This window comes from Physcomitrium patens, chromosome 22 (assembly GCF_059467195.1).
Source record: "Physcomitrium patens ecotype Gransden chromosome 22, ASM5946719v1, whole genome shotgun sequence".
NCBI lineage: Eukaryota > Viridiplantae > Streptophyta > Bryopsida > Funariales > Funariaceae > Physcomitrium > Physcomitrium patens.
Genome location: NC_143431.1, coordinates 9368474 through 9395018, shown reverse-complemented (window position 1 = coordinate 9395018; position 26545 = coordinate 9368474). Strand labels below are relative to the sequence as shown.

Genomic DNA, 26545 nt, shown 5'->3' with positions numbered 1-26545 from the left:
TGGACTATGAACCATGCAAGTGATGATTGCTTCAAATAATAGTGGATCATTTTTTTTTATTAAAAAAATTTATAAAATTAATCTTATTAACATTGGTTAGATCTCTTATTTTATTATTTTAATCAAAAGAAAATAAAAAATAAATGTTTGGAAGATCTTATTTTTGAAACTCAATAGTATGTATTTTTGCAAGTACATGTCCTAAAATATGATGATGATAAAGGTCTTTAATGAATACATGACACTTGAGTTTAAATACTTTTGCTATCAAGTGAAGATGATCTTCAAGTTATTATCTTGGAAGTAGTACACTTAAGATCTTTGGCCTTCGCAAATTTATTGTCGTTGTACCAAATATGTATGGATGTTGAAAATATTGGATAATGGCTATAGAATCTTCAAAAATCTCAAATAAGTTTCTTGTATTTTAATATGAAACAATAGAAGAATTATTCTTGGCCTTAAATTTTACATATTAATTTCTTAATCTTGCACATCTTCAATAATATCTACTAATTCTTGATATACATATACACATAATCTATCTTAATTTATACTAAAATATTTCAACTAATTTTGTTTTGTTGCTATCCAAGCATCTATAATAAATTCTTATAACAACTTTCTACCTCATAAGATACTTGACTACTTATTATATTGTGAAAATAATTGATATGAAAAAAAATTCTATTTGAATAATATATGCAATCCATGTATTATTATCTCTATCTTTATTGGCATTCATATCTCTACATCTCATTTGGTCATGCCACCTAAGTTCTCCTTGGAGGAAATAAAAAAACAAAAAAAAAAGAAAAAGATAATGGAGTAGCAAGTATGCACAATGACCTTCATGAATTTGTTGCAATGTACCTCCTCTCCATCAAATGACTATGTCTCTAATGCCTTCTTTTCTTGTTCCATTGTTTGATATAATAACAACAACCTCATTAGAAGTTAAAAAATTATAACGTCTTTTATTGACATCTTTAGTGAAATAAAGATGTATACATATATCATCACTACTTTTTCTTCTTTTCCTTGCCTTGGACAATATTTCATGAATTTGATGACAAAGTGAAAAGAATATATGATGTTCACTTAAATATTTTTAAAGCTCCCACATAGTCTAAAATAATAAATTTTTGTTACGTATCATCCTTGCTTTATATGCAATATTGGAATCATAAATATAAAGTTGCATATAACTTGCCTCTACACCTTGCTCTAGTAAAAGAATACTCATTTGATGCCAAAACTCTCAATGTATGCAAAAGCTATATAGACCATATCTTAGTACTATAATATTATCAACTTTTGCACCAAAAAATGTAAATGGATGTGCAAAATTTTATTGCTGAATAATCTTCCAAAACTCCTTGCTTTGTTTATCTTATCCATCAGTATTTGGCTAATTAACAATGGAGATTTTTATGAAGCACAAGTTTAACCTTTTCATAAAAACAACATATATCAAAATGTGGATTTAATTTTCTCAATAGTATAATTTGCTCATCCATCTAATGGAGTGCCTACAATGTGGGCATTGAGCATTCATATTTTGAACATTGTGACATCCTTTCAATTTTTTTCTTTCAATGTGATTTTCATCATAAATTTGTTCTAATTATTCATCAATTTTTTCCGCTATATCATATTTCCTTGTTTCTTCTTCTTGTCATGCATTTAAAATTGCTTGTTCATGTGTCCTTTTCCAAATATTCATAGACTAAGCTATTTTTCTATTATGACCATCATTTTCATTAATCATAGCACGATGTTCTTCTATCTCTTGTTCATTTTTCTTTCCATGTAATTCACCATGTTCACATACCCTTTGTCTTAATTAGCCAATTGCATGAGGATTGCATATAAGCACATCATTATTTATGTCATTTCTATGACTGTTTAGAACATGTAAACTTCTTCTTCATTGTTCTTCATGTATTGGCACATATCGCTCATCATGTTTGTGTATTCTTTGTCTTTGTTGTGGAATAGCTTAATCATTGGCAATCGATATGTTGGTTGTCAAGAGAGCCAAAAATTCATGTTTTGATAATATCTTTTGATAATAATACTTTTTAATACTAATATATTTTGATAATAATAAATTCCACTTCTAAATCACTCTTGCTAATTCATGTTTGCTAATAAAACCTTTTTATGCTTTTTAAAATCCAAATCACACCAATAAATTAAAAAAAACCATTATTATAAAAGAACTACATTGATAGATTCATAAATTCTAAATGAAATAGAATGTAAGGGATAATTTAAATATTATTTATGATAACATATATTTATTTATAAACTTTATCTTAAAAATTACATATACTTCTAGAATAAATATAATCATATAATATTTTTTCATGATGCAATACAAATTTTATAATTGAATCGCATATAATTTTATTATAAAAGTATAATTAACCAATAATGGTTTCATAACAATAGTGTTTAATTAGTACTAAGAGAAATGACCTACATCCTATATACAATGAGGTACTATATATGCACTCATTTTTTTACTTAAATATCCTATATATTCTAACTACATACTATACTACATGTATATTCATCTACTTCTAGTTTTTGATTTCTATGCATCTTCCAACTCTCAAAGCTTTACATATGACTAAAACAAAAAATATTTCTCTAACAAAGAATCTCCAATAATTGCTTTAATCAAAAAATGTATATCTTTATCTTAGATGTCTTTGTCTTATTAATAACTTTGGATGTTGTGCTAACAAAAGTATCATCACCAATATCAAAGATGACCACACAATGTTCTAAATTCAAATTGAATTCAACAAATACACAAACATAGACAACAATTACATAAAACAACAACTCCAAACAATTGTACAAAAATTAGAAAGCCAAAAGATAGGAAGTATTACCATTGATTTTTTCTCAACACCAATGTTTAGAACATTGCTTACCAATCAACTTACTTGAAGAAAATATAAAGTTATTCACAAACCGCCCAAATACCAACTATATAATCAAATATTTTCAATAAAACTTCAGGGTCAAAATATTCTCATTAGATAAATCTGCTCTTAAGGATAACCTCAAATAAGTATGCTCAGATAACCTCAGATAAGTCTGCTCTTACGGATACAGCTTCGGCACTCTCTGGTCAAGTATTTCTCCAGTAAAGTCGCAGCACTCAAGTCCCACTTCAATCACACTGTAACCAAGGATACCTTCGCTAGCAGAGGCATCTCACAAAATTTGAAGAAGAGGACGTCGTCGATGCAATTCAGAATTTGCAGCTGAGGGAAAGAGAGCAGCGACTGTCAGGAAGAGCCATACTTGGCATGAACAGAAAGCACATGGTGGTTGCAAGCTAGACTGTGATGTTGGTGGAGGGCACCCAAAAACCCCAATGACTCGCTCGGGTACTCTGGCAAACCTTTGAGGAAACTGAGTGACTGGTGCGCGTGTCTACCCTCGTAGGGTAGTTATCACCAGGTCGGAGTCCTCTGTGGAGCGCTCCACGCGCTTCCGCATTGGACAATATGGCGTAGTGCACCAGGAGTAGTTTCTGCAACATGTCGAGTGCCAAACTGTCAGACATCACAAAGCATGGAAAGTAAACAACTTACCATACACAAAGAAATGACACGACTTGATCTTTATTATTATAAACATTTTAAGTTTATTTTTATAATATTAACATATTAACTATTAAAAAAATATATATGGTAAATATTTAAAAATATCTAAATTTTTATAGTTTTAATATAATTTAGATGTTTATGTAAAAATTCTAAACTCTAAGAAGTATATATATATATATATATATATACGTATATGTAGAATTTTTTTTTGTGAACTTTTATTTCTTCTATTAGATTGTGATTCAAAAGCAACATTAAAAGATCTTTATGCTCTAGAAAAGAAAGAAAAAAGTTACAACGTTTAAAGTTTGTAATAAATTGAACTAAAAAAACCTTCTTAGGTTTGCTTTATATTTTAAAAAATTAAGAAGTTATGAGAGAAAACACAAGATAGAGTGCATTATTTTTTTCATATTTTTCCCAAACAACATATAAAATCTTCTTTCTTTAAACTTATATTAAGTTTAATATTAAGAAGTGAAGTTGTTTATTATTATTACAAAGAACTTTATACTATTGTAAATTCTTTCTAAGAATGGTACCATTTTCTTGAAGGCACTTCAAATCTAATGACTATATGTATAAATCACAAGAACCTTAAGTATTTCATGTTAGCTTATATTTTAAATTATCTTTAAGCTTATTAAAACATATCTTCATTATGTTTCAACTTTATATATCAACCTAACAAACAATAAAGATTGTCACATGTTTTATAAAAAAAATCATATCTTGTACCAAAAGAAAGAAAAGTAATATTCAATTATTAATAGATAATACTATTGAAATCCAAAAAATCTTGTATTTAAGAAACTTCTATATAAATTCTTATAGATTTTTTATTTCTCGATTAAATTCATACAACCTTAATTCCAAAATCTTCTTTTTTTTTCAATATTAAACATTGTTCCAATGAAATCCACATTATTTCAAGTAATTTTAAGTTTAAAAAGGATCTTTTTTACTTTAAAAATATTTGTATATTCCAAAAAATGCCATTGTGCCTTCATATTTTCCAAATATGTCATGACTATTCAACCAAAATATTTTGAATTCAACAAGAAATTAGAACTTATTTCTAGAAATTTTTAGTTGTTTCAAATATAGAAAGTTTTCAAGGAATTTTATTATCTTTTGCAATTTATATTTTAGATCAAAGAATCCTTGACATTATTCATTTTGACTTCTTCAACCATTATTAGTTTTGAAGCAACCATGATCTTCTAGCTCTTTTGACTTTTTTTGGACCTTCCACTATCAAATTTCTTTGATACCATACATATAATTGACAACCTATTTACAAAAAATGTACATTTGTCTCTAGTAAGATAATAATTATTTATAAAGAAATGGCTAAACTCTTTATTAATAATTTCTATTGATACTATGGATTACCACATGATATTATATCAGATTAAAGACCATACTTTATAACCAAGTTTTGGAAGTTACTTTTTGAAATTCTTCAAATAAATATCAAGATTTTTTCAACATTTCATCCATAAACTAATGGCCAAATAGAGTAAATCAACCAAATCTTAGAATAGTACTTGAGATGTACCATCAATTATCAATAAGACAATTAGACATCTTATTTGTCTCTAGCAAAAAATTTCTACAATACAATTGACACATTTATTCAATAAATTCTATTTTACTTTGATCATGGTTGGTATCCAAAATTAGATATATTATCTGTTGATAGATTCAAAATCTGGCAGCAAATAACTTTTCAAGCCAAATAGCTAATATCCAAGTTACTTTGAAGCTTATAAAAAATCAAACATATCAAAAAGAGTACAACCATTACTGCTTTGTATTGAAGTAGATAACCTTGAAGAACTTAAGATAGAAGAAATATTTGATTTGTTGCTAAGACAAAGGCACCTTGAATACTTTGTGCATTGATGCAATTTCAACATTAATAAGTGTACATGATGTCTAGCTTCAAATTTAGTAAATGTGTTGCATAAGATAAAAGAATTTCATCAATAATATTTTTCTAGTCCTAAAAATGTAATATGCATTAGGTAATACAACTACTTGGTATATAAAAATGTGGTGTATCCTAGATTTTTTTTTTTTTTTTTTTGATTTTTTTTAAATATAAGAAAAGGAACAACGCAATTTATATAGCTGAATTTTCTTAACTTTTACATAAAATTAAGATTTGATGTTTAATAAATTATTTATTAAAATATAAATTTTAGTATTTTTTATGATTTTAAAATAATAAAATAATAAAATTTTATTTTTAAATTATTGAATTAAATACAATTTAGATATTAATAAGTTTTGCAATCATATTCTCATGCTGTACTTTTGCAAGTCTTGTCTTTATGTATCAACTAATCTACTTCAAGGCTGCTCACAACCTTTGCATTTCTCCAACCTCTTTTCATACCAACAATCTTCCAATTCTTACAGCCACTAATACATTCTTGTTTTTTTCATTCTTCTATAAAATAATGTATGCAAGCTATCTGTTTTTTGTTTATCATTTTTCTCCTTTTTCTTGGCATTTCTTAAGTTCTTGTCATTTAATATTGTTCATTGTGAGCACCATGATTAATTGTTGATTCATGTATTACCATTATTCTTATATGGTGAGAGAGCATGTAGAACATAGAATATAAACAACTATTATAATAGATAGAAAATCAAGAGATTGTTTTATTTTCTTTCTTACAATATATATGACTTTTGGAAGTAACAAGTAATAATATTTTTTGGTGTTAATTTTATAGTTTTGTGAATTAATTGATTATGGTTTGTGATCTTAGAAATTCAATGACATTAAATAAATGAAAGATATTGGTACATTAGCATTATGATTTTAAATGCATGATATTAATTCATGTAGAATTCTCAAAGTAGAAGGATGTGAATGATTGGTTTTTTTTTCACTACTAAAGTGCTACAATTTTCTCAAATTATGGAACATTAAATAACAAACAACATCATCTTTTAAATACCTTGTTGATTTTTTATTCAATCGATTTGATTTCAAACATGTGAACATTGTCTTGCTTACTATTCCACTCTATGATAGGCACTTCAAATGCTTAGTATCTCTCACAACATTAAACTAGCATTGTTTTGTTATTTATTATTAATGCATGTCTTTCAAAATTTTACACCTAACCTTTAACTTATTTTTGTTTGTTACACTTTCTTGTATTTCAGTTTGTATTGAAATTAATAAACTAGGAAGGTTCACAGACAAATGAATAACAAAATTGTGATTTTAACATATCATTGTATTTTAGAAAACTGTGTAAAAGATGTGGCAAACTTTTTATAATGCAAGCAAATTATTTCAAAATAAGATATTTTTAGAAATAACCAAATTAATAATTAAGGATTCACAACAAGAGATTCTATTAATAAATTAAAAACAACTAGACAAAACCAAGTGAAAAAAAACAATGTTCATTCACTTACCAAGAAGATACGGAAAACCAAAATATTTCAAACAAATCTGATAAATCAAGATCCAACTTGTATGATTAAGTGCAACAAATAAGACCTGTCATATGCCTAGTTTTTCATACTAAACAAATGGATAATATTATAATTAAGAATAGTTTGTGGACGGTTCCGTGTATCAAAATATTTGTTCATGATTAATACAACGGATTTGTCATTATAATATGATATAAAACCGTTCCTCTGTTAGTTCTTTAATCCACACAGGACGCGTCTCCTCCAACTCATTCCTTCGTGACTGCATCATCCTTTTATCCAGCTAACAAGGGTTAGCAGAGTCTGCGGGTCACCCAAATGTAGCCTTGGAATATCACTTGGATTTATAGGAATATCCGTGACATCGTTTGAACATTCTTTTTGATGATCGTACGAAGACGATTCACAGCCAGAGCACCGCAGTCTCGCTTCACTTTGAATCGGTACTCAATATATCAGAACTAATGGTTCGAGAAGCAAACGGGATTAAACTAAACAGTGAGTACAATTTAGGTCTGCTGGTGCACTGTTCGTGCTGTCCAGATAAAATCTGCGAATCTGGTGAACCACTTTCTCCTTTAATCCCCCTGCCTACTTCTACGATGTGAACATCTATTGCTAACCTCATTGCTGGAAGAATGCAACACCCGAAAACTTTACAGTTAATAAACCGTATAAGTTGTGAAAATCGGGGACAATACCACACAAGGCGAAAGAGAACGAGAACTAAAATAGATACACTTGCCCAGCTCCAACATGCCTACTGTGTCCTGAAAATGGTCCAGAGAATTGTTTTGTCACTATAGGTTATACCACTCACTCGTTACCAAAATCAGGACAGCTTGAAAAAGTGAGAAATGCTTTGAGCGTGGGCTGCCATTAAAACGAATAATTCTTTTACCATGATAAATTACAGAAAAACTGTGTCATATCACTCCTCGTAAAGTGACCCGCAAAAGCAATTCCCCCATGGATCTATCAGCACATGGTGTAAGACTTACTTCTTGGGTTGACATTCCTTCTGTTTTGCTTGAAGAATGGTATCATACCAACTCTTCTGGACGAAGAGTGCAACAACACGAAGTATTCCCATGGACAAAATCTCTGTCAAGGCTCTCAAAAACGAAGGCTGTGGAGACATTCCTGCACATACAAGACTCAAAGCAGCTCCTTCGAAGTTGCAATCAATGTGGAAGTGGCCAGCCTTCAAACCTGTTAATGCGGAACGAGCAACGGAAACGGGATCCATTGGCGTTGTTGCCTGTGATAATATCCTTGTTATCTCTGGCATGGTCTTCTGATCTGAAGTTACCAGATTCGAGAAGCCAATCAGTCACCATACTAATCCATATATTCGTATCTCGTTCTATTCAACCTAATTGACTTAAATAATACTTAAAACTAATATCATCGGACGTTTTAATGATTGAGTGACCATTGAAGTGACTTGCGACTCCTGAATATGATAAAAAGTTCCACAGAAAAACTAGTCATAAATTCTTCCTGTCACAAATTCGTGCTTGGACTAAAAACTTAGTTTTTTGTAGGGAAAAAAAGATTAACAAATACACTCACTTTCTATCTCCTGCATAATTGTTGACAGCCAGAGAGACATTATCAATTTGCACATGCAAAAAATACGAGACAGGAGAAGACGAAGCACCTTCCATGTAGCCTGGAGTCATGGTGTCGGGAGGGTACACGAGAGACAAGCGAATATTACGATCCACAAGCTCTTGTTGCAGACACTCCGCCAGGCCCCGCAGTGCAAACTTACTGGCAGAATAAGCTGCATAACCATATACTCCAACCTGCAGCCGCAAGTAATCATTTCTATTGAATACAAAGAATAGTAAATCAAAGGGATCTCATTTGCAAGAACCAAAGAAGCACATTCATCGAACTATCCATGCATTTTGCGTCGCGAAATTGAACATTATTGGTAAGTGAATTTAGTCACTAACTTTCACATCTTAAGGGGCTTCAGTGTAGACTACAGAATAGCATAAAATGAGAGAAATCATACCAGACCAGCTTGAGAAGAGAAAATAGATATTGCTGCCGGAACTGCCTTGCTGGATTTGATATGGGGTAGAGCAGCCTTAATAGTGTGAATGTTTCCCTTCAAATTAGTGTCAAGGATGTGATCAAAGTCCTCAATAGTTGAGTCATCAAATGTAAGGACTCTAGAGACTCCATGACTAAGTAACAACACCTCAATTGGGCCAGAGTGACCAACCGCAGCCGCAATGGCCAACCTTGTGCTTTCAAAACTTTTGACGTCGGCACTGTACGTATTGATCTGATAGCCGATAAAGCTCTTGGTGAGAAAAATGAATAAGAAAAATGCATGAAACTTAAAAATGACCAGAATTCTGCAGCACTATAAAGATGTGTAGCAATGCCTGAGGATACGACTTAACAAAATCCACTTGTCAAAACTTACCGAGTTCACAACCTACTAGGTCGTTGTCATAACATTCATTCTCCGAATAATAAAACATTGGTGAAGCTCAATTTCAATTACAAAATGTATCACCAATCCATAATGAACCTAATGAATACATTTGTGAGATACCTGAAGTGACATTGCTCTCAGGGTACGTACACCAAAAACGAACTAAACATAGTCAGACATCTTTGACTTGAAAACTAATTATACAAACCAGAAGAGAGACAACTGTGCAACCTCCTAGACATACCTTCTCTTCACCTTGGAGATTCTGACGACAGTACTCAGTGACAATGCTTTTCGCATCGGCAAGTTTACTCAAGTCCCTTGCTACGAGCGATATCCGCGCGCCCTCAGCAGCTGCCAACTTCGCAACTTCCAAACCGATTCCACTAGAGCCACCTGTGATGACCACGTGCCTTCCCTTGAGGGGAATGGAGACCAGTTTCAAAGAAGACCAACTTAGATACGCCAAGAGCGCTGCGATGGCCAAAGCGAGCACGCCGATCACCATCACCGGCACACCCCATGCCGTCCACGACATTTCGCCCCAAGGATACAATAGTAACAGCTTCCAATGCGTCCTACTTCCAATGCGTCCTACTCTACCTCGATCATAAAAACACCCGAAAAATAAGATTATGATTTTGACTTTGATTTTTCAAAGACTGGAGAACTGGACTCGTGTTCACGCAAACACGATGTCCGTAACCAACCAAGATGCTTCAGACAAATTTCATCAAAATTTTCAACCAGTACCTCATACAACGAATTCACCTGTACTATGTGAAACGTTCAGAAACATCGCTGATAAATGACGCTAGAATCCCAGCGTCTAATCACGTGCGACTTCAAGAAATGCAATCCCGGCTGAGAGTTTTAAAAAAAAAAAAAAAAAAAAAAGAAAGAAAGAGAGATCTAAAACTACGACTAAATTCCAATTAATGAAACAAATTCTTAGATAAAACCATCAGGCGCAATGACTTCGGGGCATCGTTCACACAATCAAAACAAACACGACGGCAAGCACACAAGATGCAGAGATCACGCCCACGCATTGCTTCGATCCCTACCAGCCACGCACAGAGAAGGTAGCTTTCACAAAAAGGAGAAGAGCAAAGTCTCACCGGAGCAGAGGCCGCCGGCGTGTTCCGCAACCAGGAATCGCGTTAACGCACATGCAAGAGGAGCACGATACAATGAAGGGGCTTAACCAAGAGATTTGATGAGTGCTAATGGTTTCTTCAAAGTGTGGAGGTCACGTTCCGAATGGTGGTAGTCCCTACCGTCACGAATGCACCTCCAGAGCTGCCACGCGAGAGACTGCTTCTGCGGCCATCACCCCTCGACCTTGAAGACCTCTGAAATCCATTACCTCCTCCTCCTCCTCGCTCCTGTTCACTGCACGAGTTGCCGCTGCTACCACATCGCTCCACAATCCATTCCGTTTCGATTCCTTGGCAGAATTGGAATCAAACCTTATCCCGCCATAGCTTGCTTGCCTCCAGCGCATTTAGATATGGCGACGACACTGTTCATTCCATGCTTCAAAACCTCGTAAAAACATGGCAAGTCCAAGTAAACCAATGTTTTCGTGGAACTTGGGTCTTCCTTTCCTTTTTATTTTTCCTCCACGTTAGGGTTTCTACCAAGAGCCTTCGATTAACGTCGGAATACCTTAAACCAACAACTTCAGGTTTATCCCGGAGGCTTTTTTTGGATTTTTTTTTGGATTTTTTTTTTTTGTTTGTTGTTTGTTTGTTTGGTGGTAGAGAAATAAGGTTTTGATGTGCTCCAAAAGAAAAAATTACAAAAATCGTAGAGGTTTAATTGATATAAAATTTCAAAGACTTTCATACTTTGAGCTCTTAAACCAATACATAGACTTGGCCAAAACTATCTATAAAAACATATTAAACAACTACCTCCATCACACTAAACTACTAACTTCATCCTTGTAAAGTTTGCCAATTATTGGTGGGTTTGGAATGGGCTTAGAATTTTTTTATATGAAGAATGGTTTATTTTGGATTTGTACGATGGCAGTTTTTGGCAAGGTCATTATTAAGAAATCTTAAAGAAATATCAAAAATAGAAATCATAATTGAATCTTAATCAAATCGTAGATAAATCCTAATCAAATCCTAAATCTTAATCCTAGACCAAACCCTAATGAAATCCTAAGCCCTAAACAACTCCAAGAAAATCTCAAGTAAATTTTAATCAACTACTATAGCTATTTGAAACCTCAATAAATATTAATTGAACAGTAGATCTTCACTAAAATTTTACCTAGACTTCAACCAACAAGCAATTAACAAGCATGCAAAATTTGAGAAAAATTAGACTTACCAATTGCAAGAAAAGCTCTCAAAATCTCTCAGTCATTGGTTGCCTTCTTTCTCTAGCTTCAATGTTGATCTTTTAACACCAATTTCTCTTTGTTGAATAATTCAATTGCTCCAAAAATTGGATTATGTGTAGGTATTCAAGTCTTAATTTCTCTCACTAAATTTCCCTTCAATCCAACTAACAAATATTATTAAATCTTGGAATCACTCACTGATACTAAATCTCAAATTTCTAAGACCATAATCCACAAAAACCCTTAAATGCTTCAATCTAATTGCTTCATTGACTTCTAATTTTTCACACATATTAACAACAATCACAACAACAAATTATCCAATTTTCACATATACATATGCTGTAAAACTCAAGAAATTATCAAATTTGTAAACAAATTTTTACTTCTTAAAATCTAAATCCACCAAGTATATTATTAACTTTGAAAATAACTCAAAATCTCAACATTAATCCAAATGATATGAAACCAACACTCAAAAATCTTCTCTCTAGTTTGCTTCGATTTATAAAAGAACCCTAGAGTTGCTATAGGTGCTCGTTTTTGTGCCTCATGGTCTGATTTTGACCATGATTAGCAATTGGTCCTTTCCACATATCAATTCTTATCTTCGTAAGGTAATTTTTGCTAAAATCAACTCCTAACTCTCTCCTACATTTGTCTATATCCTTTATTTTTCTAATCTACCTTGTTTTGTCTTATTTATGGTTCTACAAAGAAAATAGAATCCATTTGCATAAAAAGAAATTCTAATACTACTAGATTTTATTACATGTCTATTATTTATCTATATTGTTTTACTATATATTTTTAATTAGGCTCTTCTATAATAAAATACTTTTCTTCCTCTTTCACCTAATGGCTATGTTACTATACAACAACATTATTATAATCTTGTCTTACTCTAAATATTAATATTACTTAACAAAATGGTATCAACTAAATGTTTTCAATTTATACATAAGAACCATGGAATAAAGTTTTAATGGAACAATAGAATGATGATAGTGTTTTAAAGTAAGGTAATAATATAGTGTATGTAATTAATTACATGGTCTTTATCCTTGGATAAGAAGACAAGAAGTTGTAACTTTTAAAGATTGGTAGAAATTGAAAAGATTTATTTGGATTTCCTTTTATGTTTAAAAAAATTAGTTTAGAAGCCGCTAAAAGATGAAGTAGAATGAACTTTATTCCTATGTAGTATAAATAGTGTGATTCTCTAGATTGTTTTTATTTTTTCTATCTTAAGAAAATATTTTTATAAAAAAATTAAAAAGTAGTATAAAAAATTATAAATAATATCTATTAAAATTTTAAATAATAATATTAATAGTAATATATGTGATAATTATATAAACTAAGATAAAAATTGATAACTTTGTAATTATAAATATATCAATAAAAATTTTATAAATCTAATAAATGTCATAGTTTCTTCTTACTTTATATTATTTTTATGGTTGGAGCTTCTAAATATTTAGTTTTTATGAAAAATGACTTAAAAAAGAGTGGATGAATCAAAACAAGAATTGTGGTGAATATTGCCTTTAAGCATTCAAAGACTTTCTCAGCTTAAGATCTTCATTTGAGCTTATCTTTATATATCAATTATATAAGTAGAATATATGTTTGAAAATAATTATTGATAAAGATTCTATAGAAGTTTAAAAATCTAAAAAAGTATTAAATATTATTTATTAATTTTATAGTTGCTTAGTTCTTAATAATCTTAATCTTCTTTGGATCCATCATTAAATCTTTATTTAATATTATATAGCTAAGTTAATCTACTTGAAATTCACAAAACATGTATTTTTTTAATTTGGCATGTAATCCACTATCTTATAATTTTTTTTAGATAAGATGGATATGTTGTTTATGCTCTTCTAGAATCTTAAAATAAATCAAAATGTTATTCAAATAACATATAAAGCCATTAAGTAATTCTTAAAATATGTTTTTTATCAAATATTGGAAAATAGTTGGTACATTTATAAGGCCAAAATACATGACATTGTACTTGAAGTGACCATAGCTTATAAAAAAATTACTCTTCTATTTTTCTTTATATATATATATATATATATATATATATACATACATACTAGATTATAGGCTCTTGTGAGATTTATTTTGATATAGATTTTAGTTTGATTCAATTTTTTAAAAATCTTAAATATCAATAATAAAGGATAATATTTTTTATCCTTATTATATTGATACTTCAATAATTAATACATAATCACAAAGATCCATATTTTTTTTGTACAAAAAATACAAATACATTAATAGGAGATTTGAAATATTGAATAAAATTCTTTGTTAAATTTTCATTAATATTCTCCTTTAATGCTGTAAACTTGTTTCATAACAAGTTATAAATTGGACCAAAAGGTAGTTGAATGCCATCTTAAAGATCAATAGTAAAGTCATATAGACAATATTCTTACAAGGTGTTTGCATTCTTCTTCTTAAATTTATCATGAAATTCTTCACAATTCTTTCAGAAGGGTTCTAGGAATATTTTCCACTTTATATGTTGGAATTGGATAAATAATATATATATATATATATATATATATATATTGATTTCTCTTATAAAAACTTTGGTTCCAATAAAAATAAGACTTTATGATTTTAGATCTCAAAGGTATATGGAATTTTCTATCAAGTTTAGTGATAATAGATTGTGGTTTTTTAAAAAATCCTATTTTACAAGATATCCAATCTATATAACAATTATGTCTTTCTATCAAAAAAAATCTTTAAATAATAGAATCAGATGGAGATCTAATGATATTAAATATAACTTAACCACAATAATTCTTTGATATTATTTCTAATGGATTGATTTCATGAATAACATCTCTTAAGTATAAGAATCAAATACTTATGGCCTCTACATATACAACCTTGATTTGTTAATTATAAGAATTATATGAATTTTTAAATATTTCAAATCAATAGATCAAGTAGAGACTTTAGAATCTATTAAAGCAAGAGTTTTGAATTTTTGAATATCAAAACATATTAATATGGTAAAACAATAAAAAAAAAATTAGATGATAATATATGACTTTTTATTATTTGTGGAGTAGTAGAATCTAGTCAAATAATTCCTATTGTGGTTAGATATCTTAATTTTCTTGAAAAGCATTTAATAATGTAATTATACTTCTCAACTAATATGTATGACAATGATTTTTGTGGCAATTATCTACCTTCTGCCATACTTTATATAATATAAATGCAAGCCTTATTTTCTTCTATGCTTCTTTTCTTATTTACAAAGAAGTTTGAAATAAATTTCATCAATCTAGATATCTTCTATTTTCTAATGTTTGTTAGAATTAAAGAATGTAGAATATTTTGAATAAAATTTTAGCACATATAATAGACATTCAACTTATTGGCATTAAAAAAGTTGATTATTGTACTTCACAACTTGATTGATGGCTTTATTGAGTGATTAAGGATCAAACATAGACAACAATAGGTCCTTCACATTGTCTTCTATTTCTAGTAAAATTAACTTATTGCTAAATCTTCTTCTCAATTTATATCACATATTAATAGCCAAAAATTGAAGATACAAAGCAATGTAAAACATGTTCTTTTAAAAAGTTTTAAATTTAGGTTGTTGCAAAACAAATCTTATTATATTGATAAAAAGCTTCTTCAAATATTCCCAAAAATGTCTCAAATTTATACATTATGGAAGAATTCTTCTTGAATAATAGAACAAATAAAGACAAAGCTTGACATGAAAGCAAAGTTCGACCTAGACCAATACAAAATACTTTTGAAGAATACCTCTAAGGATGGAGCAAAGTTATAAGTTGTACTTGAATTATGAAGCTACAAAACTTTAAACAAGTTCTATTAAATTTCTCTCAAAGGTTAATTCTTAGTTCTTTTATTATTGATATTAAATTATTATTTTAAATACATATATTATTTTAAATACATACATGAAGTAGACTTTATTGATGGAATTTCTAAGGTGACTTGTAATAGTGGCTAAGATATTTCTATTCTTTAAACAATATGAATGGTCATATAAAGTACTTTATTTTGCTTAGATAAGGTTTTTGTCTTGACTTTCAATGCTTCAAGAGTATTTATAATCAAATTTAATTTGGCTTCTTTAGAATTTATTTTATTGAATTCTTCATATCATGCTATAAAAATAAAATAAGAAGAAATAGATAGAAGAAATGAAGAACAACATTAGTCTAGAAAAGCATAATCTGAAACTTCTAAGGCACTATAGTACTTTCAAGAAGATGGATAATCTGCTCTTATCCAAAAAGATCAAGTTTAATGTACTATTATGGATACACCACTTTGATTAGACAAGATTCAAAGAGTTCAAAGAAATGAAACAAAAGATATTTCTTTTATATCACAAATAAGGAGTTACAATAAGGCACAAGAATAAGATCAAAAAGTTCAAGCTTAGTCACAAGGATTGTATTGTTGAGATTGAAGATCCCCTCAACCTTGACTTCTATATATATTAGGTATAAGGAACCTCCTTCAAAAGTTTCTTTGATGTTTTGAAGTGAAGTAAGCCTCCAAGAACTTTCTACAACTATCTAAGATCTTTAGAATCTTCTAAGGCCTTTTAGAAGCTTCTTAGAATATATTAGAATCTATTAGGGACTTCTTAAAATTATTACGAACCATCAAGAACCTTCTAGAATCTTCTTCTATTGTATGTGTATGACACCTACTATATTTAAACTTAGATGCAATTGATGCACAATAATCCAAATATTTTGAAAGAAAAACCTAAGAATCAAAAGTTAATTGGCATGGTTTAATTTTAGAGATTATTTTAGAAAGTATTGGGATTTAATTTTAGATAACAATAAACACCCCAATCTGTTAGAACTAATTGTAATGTAACATTCTAAATCTTTTATTACTTTGGATCCTTCTTTAAATGTATTGTTTTGAAGCAAGTGTTATTTTTTCATAACTCATTGTATAGGTTACCATTCCAATGTAGATGAGTTAAAAAATTTAAACTTGACTTAATCCACTTACAAAAAAGTAGAATTTCCAGATCATTTCACACGTTTGGAACAACAAGAGGATTGAAATAACCTACTCCATGAAGGAAAAGAGTGCTTTTTAGGGCTGGTACGTGTCGGTGGCCAGCAGCAACCGGCGACGGTTACGCACGAGCATGTGTCGGTGAATTCCGTACGAATGCACACCTTGTCGGTGAACGTTTCGTATTGAAAAAACGGACATGGTTGATCACGGGATGCCATTGTTGGGGTTGGAAATTGGGGAAAGAAGCCATGGGCACCGTGCGGGGAATGTTGGATCGGATCAGCGGCGCTTCCCAGGTACTGTTTCGGCAAATGCTTGTGTGATGCTCGAGCGACAATTCTGTCAGGGGGATGTTCGGCATTGTCGCAGGAGGATATGGCATTTGCTGCATGCGTTTTAATGTGCTTGTGAGGGTTGTCTTCCTATATGTTCGCAACAGGCTAGGGGATTGTCGTGCACATCCACAGGAAGACGTGCAGGTTTGTGATGCCATGTTCCGCTTAATGATGCAGATGGCACGGATCTTTATGCCTGATTCGCGTCTTCGGCTCGCAATTCCTGCGCTGCCAGCGGGACCAGCCCAGAGCATACTCCGACGGTGGTTTGCTCAGAAAAAACCTAAAGTAATTGCTTTGCCATTTTTTCATGTGGGTCGATGAGAATCCGATCCTGAATTGAGTGAAGTTGCAATTCCCTGCTTGGGTCGTTGAAATTCCTCTTCGGTCACATCTGATGGTTTTGGTTGTCACATGCTTTTGTCAGACTCTCCGATGTGCGGATATGTGCTTGAAATTTACACCTATTCTGATCAGTTGATTGGTTTCCTTGAAGCCTAGTGAGAGAACCACAGTTTTGCTACTGAGAGGATGGTTTTCCTATTTTATCAGAACGAATATTGTGAATCGTCATCACTTGAGAAATGATAGTAGATCGAGAGAATGTCGGTGGGGGGTTCTGTTGCTGATACGATGCAGATAGATGTGATGTTGAAGTAGGGAGCAATATTCTACTCAGCAGACCTGCATTGACATGAGGCTCAGTTTTTTAAAAAAATTGCAAAACCACTGGTGTTGAAATGTGCCATATCCTGCATCTCAGAGTGGCATCAAAGACTAATTTGTAGAAATAGCACATGAATGGCCGAGTGTAGGTCACACCACCCGAGAAAGCCAAACCGGAGAGCGAGGGTAGCTCTGACAAATCCAACAAGAACAAGGCGAAGCAACCCACTCCTCGTAAGGATGCAAAAGCAACAGATTCAGAGAAGTCGAAAGGATCTGCTGACTCCACCACGAGCAAAGAGAAGAAAGAGGTTAAGCGAAGTAAACCTCCACCGAAGAAAGGTAAGTAGAACTTCAATGGACATGCTGAAACCGCTGGATTGTGCAACATTCAACATAGCGATGGATATCCTGAACAAAAACGAAGTGTAACCCACTAGCAATAAGACGAGAAATACCGCCAGTAGTCGATCCTGAGACTGAGAAGATTTGGCTTGAGGTGAATGGGAAGCAGCATTTCTATGTAGAAAAAGTCTTTACACACACACATCTTTCAATTGAAAGACTGCCACACCGAAAAGCTGTGCTGAGCTTACAATCTCTTCGTCAAGTTGCAGAATGGCAGAAGCCTTGCAAGTAGGTTTCATGCATCTCAATGTTTCCAAACACAAGGAGCTAAATAACAATCGACTTATACATAGAATCCTCTTTTCTGAAGAACATATTTTAAAATGAGTTTAGAATGATCTGAATGTTAAAACTATCCCTTCCTGAAATTGATGACTGGACCACCAGTGTGGTTATATTATATTATTTTTCATTAAGCCATAATAAATTTAGAATACATTATGAATGTGCATCAAGAGCGCATGTTTTTCATAGTATTTATTTAAATGCATTTACTGTTATCACTATTATAATTATTTTAGCATAATCATATTGTTTGTCGAAAGATTGAATTATGTACTGATACAAATAGTAAAAGTATGTAGTCACACTTGAAAAATATTGTCATTTAGCATAACCTAATCAGATCATATTGCCACAGGATCCGCTACCCCTAGTTGATAAATGTAGTAATTTAGGATGCATTAAAAATTATCCGCGAACAAGAAGGGTTTGACACATGGTATCATAATTAGAGATTCAATTTTCAGTACATAATGTTCAATTCAAAAAAAAAAAACAAGCCGGGAGAGGTGGGTATTTGCAACGCAGTCAATTAAACTCGTGATGATGTAAACCTACGCAAATTGAATGAACATGCCCTCTGCTGTTTAAGGTAACAGAGTGTTTTAACAGCTTGTCAAACCAAATCTGCATATTGTCTTCAATTTACAAATCATATGACTTACAATTTCTGTAGGGCAATAGCCATACATTGATATCCAATGGGGGGCCTATATTAAAAGCATGAGAGACATAATGTAGAGATTGCAGTTGATTTTTTTTATTGATGAAGTCATTGATAAAAAAGTAGACTAGATATCCTAGAGAAACATCAACTCCATTTAAAACATTAATAAAACTAAAACCTCAATAAATAATTATTTCGCGCCGAGACAAAGGAGGAAAGTTTGGTTTCGATCATTTTCATTTCACGTGAAGACAATAAACGTCAACAAATTACACCTCTTCTCTTTTCTATCTAATAATCTTTTTCTTTTACTTATAGATTTGGTCCAAACCCCTCCTCATCTATTTACATTACAGAACTTATCGTAGACTTGGCACCCAGCCATCCGTATCTACATAAACCAGGGAGCTAGTTATCGTAGACTTAGAACACGACACAGATACCGACACCGACTCCACCGAGAGCTGCTCAAATCCTCACCGACAAGTCTCGTGATCAGCAATCCAGGGAAACCTGACTCAAGAGCTCGACAGCGGCGGCGCAATAAGCCGACATTTGCGATCGAGTGAACACAGGTTGAGCGTAAATGAAAGAGATGGAGAGGTCGTTCCCCTCGCGCAACGTCTCGCTGATGGCGAAGCAAGGGCCGACGCCGTGCATGGATGGGAACGGCCCCGCCACAACACCCACCTGCAGATTCTGATACCCTCTCCACTGCAGCTTCGGCGCTTCGTCCACGAACAAAGAGAAGAGCGATGTTCGCATTGAGGATTGGGGCGTCACGTTGGGATGTTTCAGGACCTGCGTAGCGAAACAACTGAAGTTACTCGATTTGACTAACAAAGGAGCAGAGAAAACATCTTTGCGATGCCTGGTGCCGTTGGAAGTCTCGCAGTACCTGTGAGAAGAGCATGTTCGGAACTGGGATCTCTGATAAATGTTTGCTTTTGGATAGCTCCTTCGCCGTTAAGGCCGACACGGTACGGGCCAGGTCCCAGAAGGAGCAGCCTTCCTTTGCCTGTTGGCCTTGAGGAACACCAGCAACGAAATTCCCCATAGCGTCGACCGCTAGACTTGGCTCGAAAAATCTGCGGCAGTCCACCAAGCTACCATAGAACAGGGATCCAGTCGCCATTGACAAGCTTGAGTCAGATTTTTTCTTACACTGGATAGCGATACGATATTTAAGATACTTCGTATGTGGGGAGAAGTAGTTTAAAAATGAAAGAGGATGGTATAGGAGCCGAGGTTCTGAGCCAAGCACCTCGTGAAGCTGAACTCATCCTTCTTTCTGTCCTTGAGCTCCTTCACGCCAGCCGCAGTCTTCAAGAACGCTGTGCCCAATGCTGCTGCCAAGGTCGTGTTCTCCTTCTTGCATGCAGCGAGAAGGCTTGCGGTTCCTGCACAAAAGGCAGCTTACAACAGTCGTCATGAATGAATACACTCGTGGCCTGCATACACAAAAGCTGGTACAAATACGATCAGCACGTATCAAGGCAAAGAAAGAGAGGTCAAGCATTGTGAGCTTTTAATTCTAATTGTGTATAATATACCTGCTTTGCCCAGGCTGTATGTCAACACATCGGACTTGAATTTCTCCTTCCTGTGTTCGGCAAAATTTGGGTGAAAAGGTAAAAGAGAGTATCTGTTGGCGCTCAATGCATATCCCACGGTGTCGAAGCCTTTCTGGAAGAAGTTTTTAGAGGATTTGCCCTTCGGAACTAGTTCCTCAATCGTCGGCAAGATGGCATCCTTCCCAGGGTTGTGTGGGAGACTTACGGGTTGACCATCCACAATGGAGTTCAATGCGGTAAGAAATTGATCCAAGGCTACGGAAGCAGACGGCCTGTCGAGGCCGCCGCTATGGAAACGCAAGACAATGATGGTCTGTGATTGAAATGACTCAGTGTACATGTGAACCTGCCAAGAGCAGACGAAAGCATAATGTCAGCACCAAACACCATCAGCCTCGTCAACAAACAATGCTTTCATGGAAAATCGCAAAGAGCACCTACTGAAATTTGGAATATCGACCACTTTCAGCAGACATGGAATCCACACCTGGAATAGGTTCAGAGGAGGACTGGGGCTGTCTTCGGGGATTACGAAGGGAGTGTTAAGCTCATCACGAACCACTTTGTTGACAGCGGCAGCGAGGCCATCGTCATCTCCATCGACGGTTATATCCCCCACACTGTAGCTTTCGCTGGTCTGGGGCCATGGATAAATCTCAACATTGGGAGCAATAGAGTTACCCTTGATATGAAATGCAAGCTTGCCTTTCGGGGTCTCCACTACTTGAGCCCTCAATGTCGCATGCTGGTCCATGACCTCTTGACATGCTAGAGCGACCTGGTGCGACTTCACCAACCGCCGCAACGCAACAGCCACGACAGCGATGCCTGTACCCAGAGCTGTGGCCTTTGTCCAATTATATTCTGATGGACCCAACACCCTAGTGTTATCATCGCCGGAGACAACTACAGGTGCCATGACTTGGCGTTGGGCGAATGCCACGGGTGCAATTCAATCACCTGCAACGGCGTAGGGTAGAGTGAGAACTTAAATGCCAAACTAGCAAAAAGAAAACATCATAGCGGCACATCAACCGCTGTGCCACTTCCAGTTTGCGTAGTGCATTGCATCATTAGAAACTCGCAGAATTCTCATGGAGCATCATTTAATGTTGAAGAAACAGAAATCTCAAAAAAGGGTTCACATGGCAATGCAGCAACCACGGCGAAGACATTCATCAGTACGTAGAAAAACCAATTCACAATACTGAAGGATTCACAGCATGTTAAAGACGAGTGAATGAAAAGCTGCACTGCTGCTTGGGTTTCCCATTGTCGTCAACGTCACTCTACAATCGAGCTACTTGAGAAACCTCTAATTAGCCGCGTCCCACAGAGTGACTCACAACAAGTGTTTCACCGGCAGTGTCAGCGGCGACGAGCAAGTGGCAGAGGTTAGGACCTAAGTCCGCAACACCAGCCGCGGAGATGACAATTGACCTCCACCCTGCAAGGGTCAACGTACAATCTTACAACACCAACCACTACACCCACCATCACATAATCACCTCACCTGGCCACTCCTACACCTCTAATTACCATATCGTCTCGTCAGAGACTAAACTACAAGAAGATAGCTGACAAAGGCATATCGAGCCCTGCACGCAAACTGAACCCAAACTCAGCCCAGCTCCACTCATTCGCCCACGGCACCACTCGACCCATCACACTCACAGTGGCTTGTGCGCAATAATATCGGTACCCCACCCTAAAACCCAGTTCTTCGGTTCAATATCAATGCAATCAAGCTGCAGCGCCTGTGTGCATGCTGATTTGAGATCCATTAGCATCGCAACTAGTACCGATCATCTGCATGAGACGAGCGTTGTCAGGAAACGGACCAGTATGTTACCGGCGCCTACCAGCAGCCCTAACCGCCGTCTAGCTCACTGAACCTCCTGCTTCCCTGAACGTCTGACTTCAACCTGCAGACAGCAGACAGTGGTATATGGAACAGAAACCAGCTACAGATACACAGTCTGGATCAGGAATGAATCAGTAACGACTTCATGCTTGCAAGTTTGTTTTTCTGATTATATGTATATCCTTCGAGACCACGGGTCTGGAACAGTGTAAATCGCTCGTAGCGTTCTGATGCAACTTTAACTGCTGCATGACCTAACTTCACCGCAGTATCATCGCCGATCTCGGCAATGTATGGCGAGTGGGTGGGATCATTAACGAAGTCGGCGCCTTTAGCAACCGCGTCCCATCATCTTCTCAGACAGGTCAAATCTGGTACCCTCGCGGGAAAAGAATCTTAAGGGGAAAAAAAGCACCGAATCTGTCATCTGGGTACCATGAATCATATCGATCCAACAGCGGAACCAGCAAGACCTGCAGGCACAATCTAGTCTAGTCTAATATAGTCTAAACTAGTCTAGCCTGGGCCTTCTTACCCTAATCCTGGCTAGTTTTAGGGCTTGGTGCCACACCTGATGGATGTTCCTGAGACATGCAGAAACATGGCAACCTTGAGGCTAATGCTGCAAGGTGAGGAGGGGGTGGAAAAAGCAGCAAAAAACAAAAAAAAAACAAAAAAAACAAAAAGCAAAAAAAACAAATCAAATCAAAATCAAAAACAAAAACAAAAAATAAATAAATCTCAACCCATACAGTGGGTGGCAGAGGGTGATGGTGATACATTGAAATGTCACCATTGCAGTGAATACAAGACTAGATAGAGGGGCCTTCAGATCATTAAAACAAGCTCACATCTTTCATTAAATTAAGCAGTCTGCTAAATGCCTCTATGACTAAAGCTGGGTGTTTGTTTTTAGTGGTGGTGATGGGGCCCTCTCTCTCTTTCTCTCTCTCTGTGGTCATCTGTGTCCTTGTAGCCCCAATGCCAAATCAAATGATAGCATTAACTGAAGCACAAGAGTATCAAGCCTGATGTCAATGACCATCAAATTTTGGCAGTTGAATGAGAGTTTTGGGGCTCACAAAGACCGCCCCCCTTAACGAACTCCTGGCCCTGGCATCCTAGTCCTGTGATTACAACAATTATATGGAGTGAGAGCTTTCGTAGCAGTTATGACAAACTTCAAAGGCTTTTGCTTAAGTGTGAGTTATAGCATATCAAATGTGAGGGGCTAGGCTATTTATTTAAGCTTTGCTTCTTGGAAGCCTTTTGGTTCCCTTTCGGGTACGTTGGGGTGTGGATTGGACAGTTGGGGTTATCAATTGGATGGTTATCCTGCTGTGCTGCGTGTTAGCATCACAATTGGATATAACCCATAATATATCAATGGCAGGGTGGAATTAATATTTGTGATTGATACAAATGGGCTGTTATTGGTTATTTATAGTGGGAGGTTATCAATGACGCTTCATGAGATCTGTTTGATTTCATCGTAGAGGGCATTTAAATAAAATGATACTTTTGAGCACAGTCTGTAATTAATTGCTGTAGCATACTGTTTGATTCAACAGAAAATATGAAACTGTTAAATTTACGTCTGTTTTGAAATAGTTCTTAAAGGTTTGGAACATCAGTGTGTGTTGGTGATAATGCACTTGTTATTAAAGTTTTGTTTAAATGTAACAGAATTGTTCTCATGATTTGTTTTATTCATTACAGTGTTCCAATCAATTATGTAATTTGAAAAAATAAAATTAAATAATTAAGTTTCAGTCATCTATCCTTTCAAGATTTTCAATAATAAGTATTTGGAAATAACTGTTTCTATATGTTGCTTTTAATAATTTTGTGCAGCAAAAATAACATCCTCTGCTCCTCATAAGACTCAAGGTAACATTGAAAAAGCCACAGAATAATAGAGAGATGAAAGAGTAGTGATGAAAATGATGCTATTAAAGTCAATCGATTTTTCTGTAATTTTTTTTGTAGAAAAATAAAGTGAATGTTTGGGAGCATTTTATGGATTTTCTTTTCCTTCAGCGACCAGGAGAATATTCCAATCAGTGGATTGCAAATTCATAAATACTTAAGATTTGATGTTAAATGAAAAATGAAATATTCAACTTTTCCAGTGGTTTGTTAATAATAGGTTATAATTACAAAAAAATTCAAAATTATTCAGATTTATAAGTTATAAGGAATATATTTTTATGATCTTTTGGAATCATGATATACACAAGTTACTTTTTATTGAAGTATTCAAATCAGTATGATTTATGGAGAAGTTTTATTCAATTTCATTTGCATAAATATATATATATATATATATATATATATATATGTTTAATTGTATTTAAGTTATTATAAAGTATATCAAGTAAAAAAAACCTATAACAATGAATTGTCATTTGTTTGTGTATTTGTGATTTTTATTTTTCAAAATCAATTCATCAAAAAATGTTAATATAAAAATACTTTATTTTCCTCATATTTTTTTTCTAAATTTTTTGCCATTGAGTACACACGATTGCTTATTTTTAATTTAAAAAATAATGTTGTAACATTTCTTTGCTGTAAAAATTGGATATCTAAATGTTATTGAAATTATCTTAGATTGTGTAAATTTTAAATATATAAAGATGTACATTCTATTGTATGATTTTATGTTTTTATTTTATTTTTATCATTTTATAATTCACATTAAAATATTATTTTGGATATAAAAAGTACCATCAAATCTTTATAAAAATCTAAATATTATTGATAAAAATGAGATTGTATATTTATAATTATGTCATTAATTAAAAAAATTAATAAATTAATACTATTATAATTTCTATATATATTATCCAAAAAAATAAATTTATAGAAATAAATAGAAGTAAATAGACACATATTAGGTAGATAATAGTTATTCTGAGATATAATTTAGACTTTTGTAACAAATACTTCTACCAATGAAAATATATAGTCAAATTTTTAAAATATGCATTTTAATGCTGTATACTATAAATTTTTTATAACACTAAAAATTATTTCACGTTGGTATAAAGATTTTTATTTTCATTGAATAGAGACTAAATATTTTGCACAATTGTTTCTAAAATGCTACACACCAAAAAATAATATATAGAAAAAAATTATGTCAAAGAAAAAGTTTGTTTGAATATAATAGAAACTAAGTAGTTAGATTTCTAAATAATATTATCTTATAAAAGTCCTATTCTATCATTAAAATATGATCTTCTCTTTAGTATAAATTTTTTAAATCCACAAATTATGTAATTTCTACTTCTGCATTATTAATTTCCAAAGCTTTTGTATTATTTCTAAAAAACTTTGTTAAATAATGTAAAATTCTTTTTGTACAAAAATCCAAGGTTATATACATAAAAGTCATAATTGGCCAATTTTTGTCTTTTAATGATATTACTTAAAAGTATTTTTTATAAAGTTACCTATGTATATATGGTTATAATTGCTAAATGTGTTTTAAACTTCTGATTTTTTTTAGAAACCATATTATTTTTTGTTTATCATGCATGGAGGAATATAACCTTAAAAAAAGATTTATCTAATTTATATTATTTTTTAAAATAAAATATGTTAAATGTTTTTTAAAATAATTTAATTTATTTTTTTAAGAATATAGGCAAAACTATAATTTACAAAAAAAAAAAAAAAAACAAAAAACAAAAAACAAAACAAAACAAAAAAACAACCAAATCTACTTTTGTTTTTGTAAAAATCTAATCTTCATTTAAGTAG

The 26545-nt window shown here is 33.1% G+C and overlaps 3 protein-coding genes across 9 annotated transcripts; 1 reads left to right on the top strand and 2 right to left on the bottom strand.

The window, feature by feature from the left end:
- Positions 1-7418: 7418 nt before the first annotated feature.
- Positions 7419-11120, bottom strand: LOC112275381 (3-dehydrosphinganine reductase TSC10A). 2 transcript variants are annotated; one of them, XM_024505722.3, is made up of 6 exons: positions 10677-11120; positions 9800-10154; positions 9124-9399; positions 8761-8908; positions 8099-8399; positions 7419-7867 (listed from the first exon to the last, which is right to left on the bottom strand). In XM_024505722.3, exons 1-6 carry the CDS (start codon positions 10727-10729, stop codon positions 7858-7860), a joined length of 1143 nt encoding a protein of 380 aa, XP_024361490.1. In that variant the 5' UTR covers positions 10730-11120; the 3' UTR covers positions 7419-7857. The 2 variants fall into 2 exon arrangements, with proteins under 2 accessions (XP_024361490.1, XP_024361491.1); XM_024505723.3 differs by having other exon boundaries at positions 9800-10149.
- A 5934-nt stretch (positions 11121-17054) lies between these two features.
- Positions 17055-18839, top strand: LOC112274903 (uncharacterized). The gene is made up of 3 exons (XM_073530073.2): positions 17055-17277; positions 17494-17604; positions 18132-18839. The coding sequence occupies exons 1-3, from the start codon at positions 17230-17232 to the stop codon at positions 18330-18332; spliced, it is 360 nt and encodes a 119-aa protein (XP_073386174.1). The 5' UTR covers positions 17055-17229; the 3' UTR covers positions 18333-18839.
- Positions 18840-19547: 708 nt separating this feature from the next.
- Positions 19548-23107, bottom strand: LOC112274874 (uncharacterized). 6 transcript variants are annotated; one of them, XM_073530079.2, is made up of 6 exons: positions 22755-23107; positions 21401-21873; positions 20893-21259; positions 20604-20739; positions 20238-20445; positions 19548-20156 (listed from the first exon to the last, which is right to left on the bottom strand). In XM_073530079.2, the coding sequence occupies exons 2-6, from the start codon at positions 21830-21832 to the stop codon at positions 19752-19754; spliced, it is 1548 nt and encodes a 515-aa protein (XP_073386180.1). In that variant the 5' UTR covers positions 21833-21873; positions 22755-23107; the 3' UTR covers positions 19548-19751. The 6 variants fall into 6 exon arrangements, with proteins under 6 accessions (XP_073386180.1, XP_073386181.1, XP_090102395.1 ...); XM_073530080.2 differs by having other exon boundaries at positions 22776-23107; XM_090246269.1 differs by lacking the exon at positions 22755-23107 and adding an exon at positions 22427-22701.
- Positions 23108-26545: the final 3438 nt, after the last annotated feature.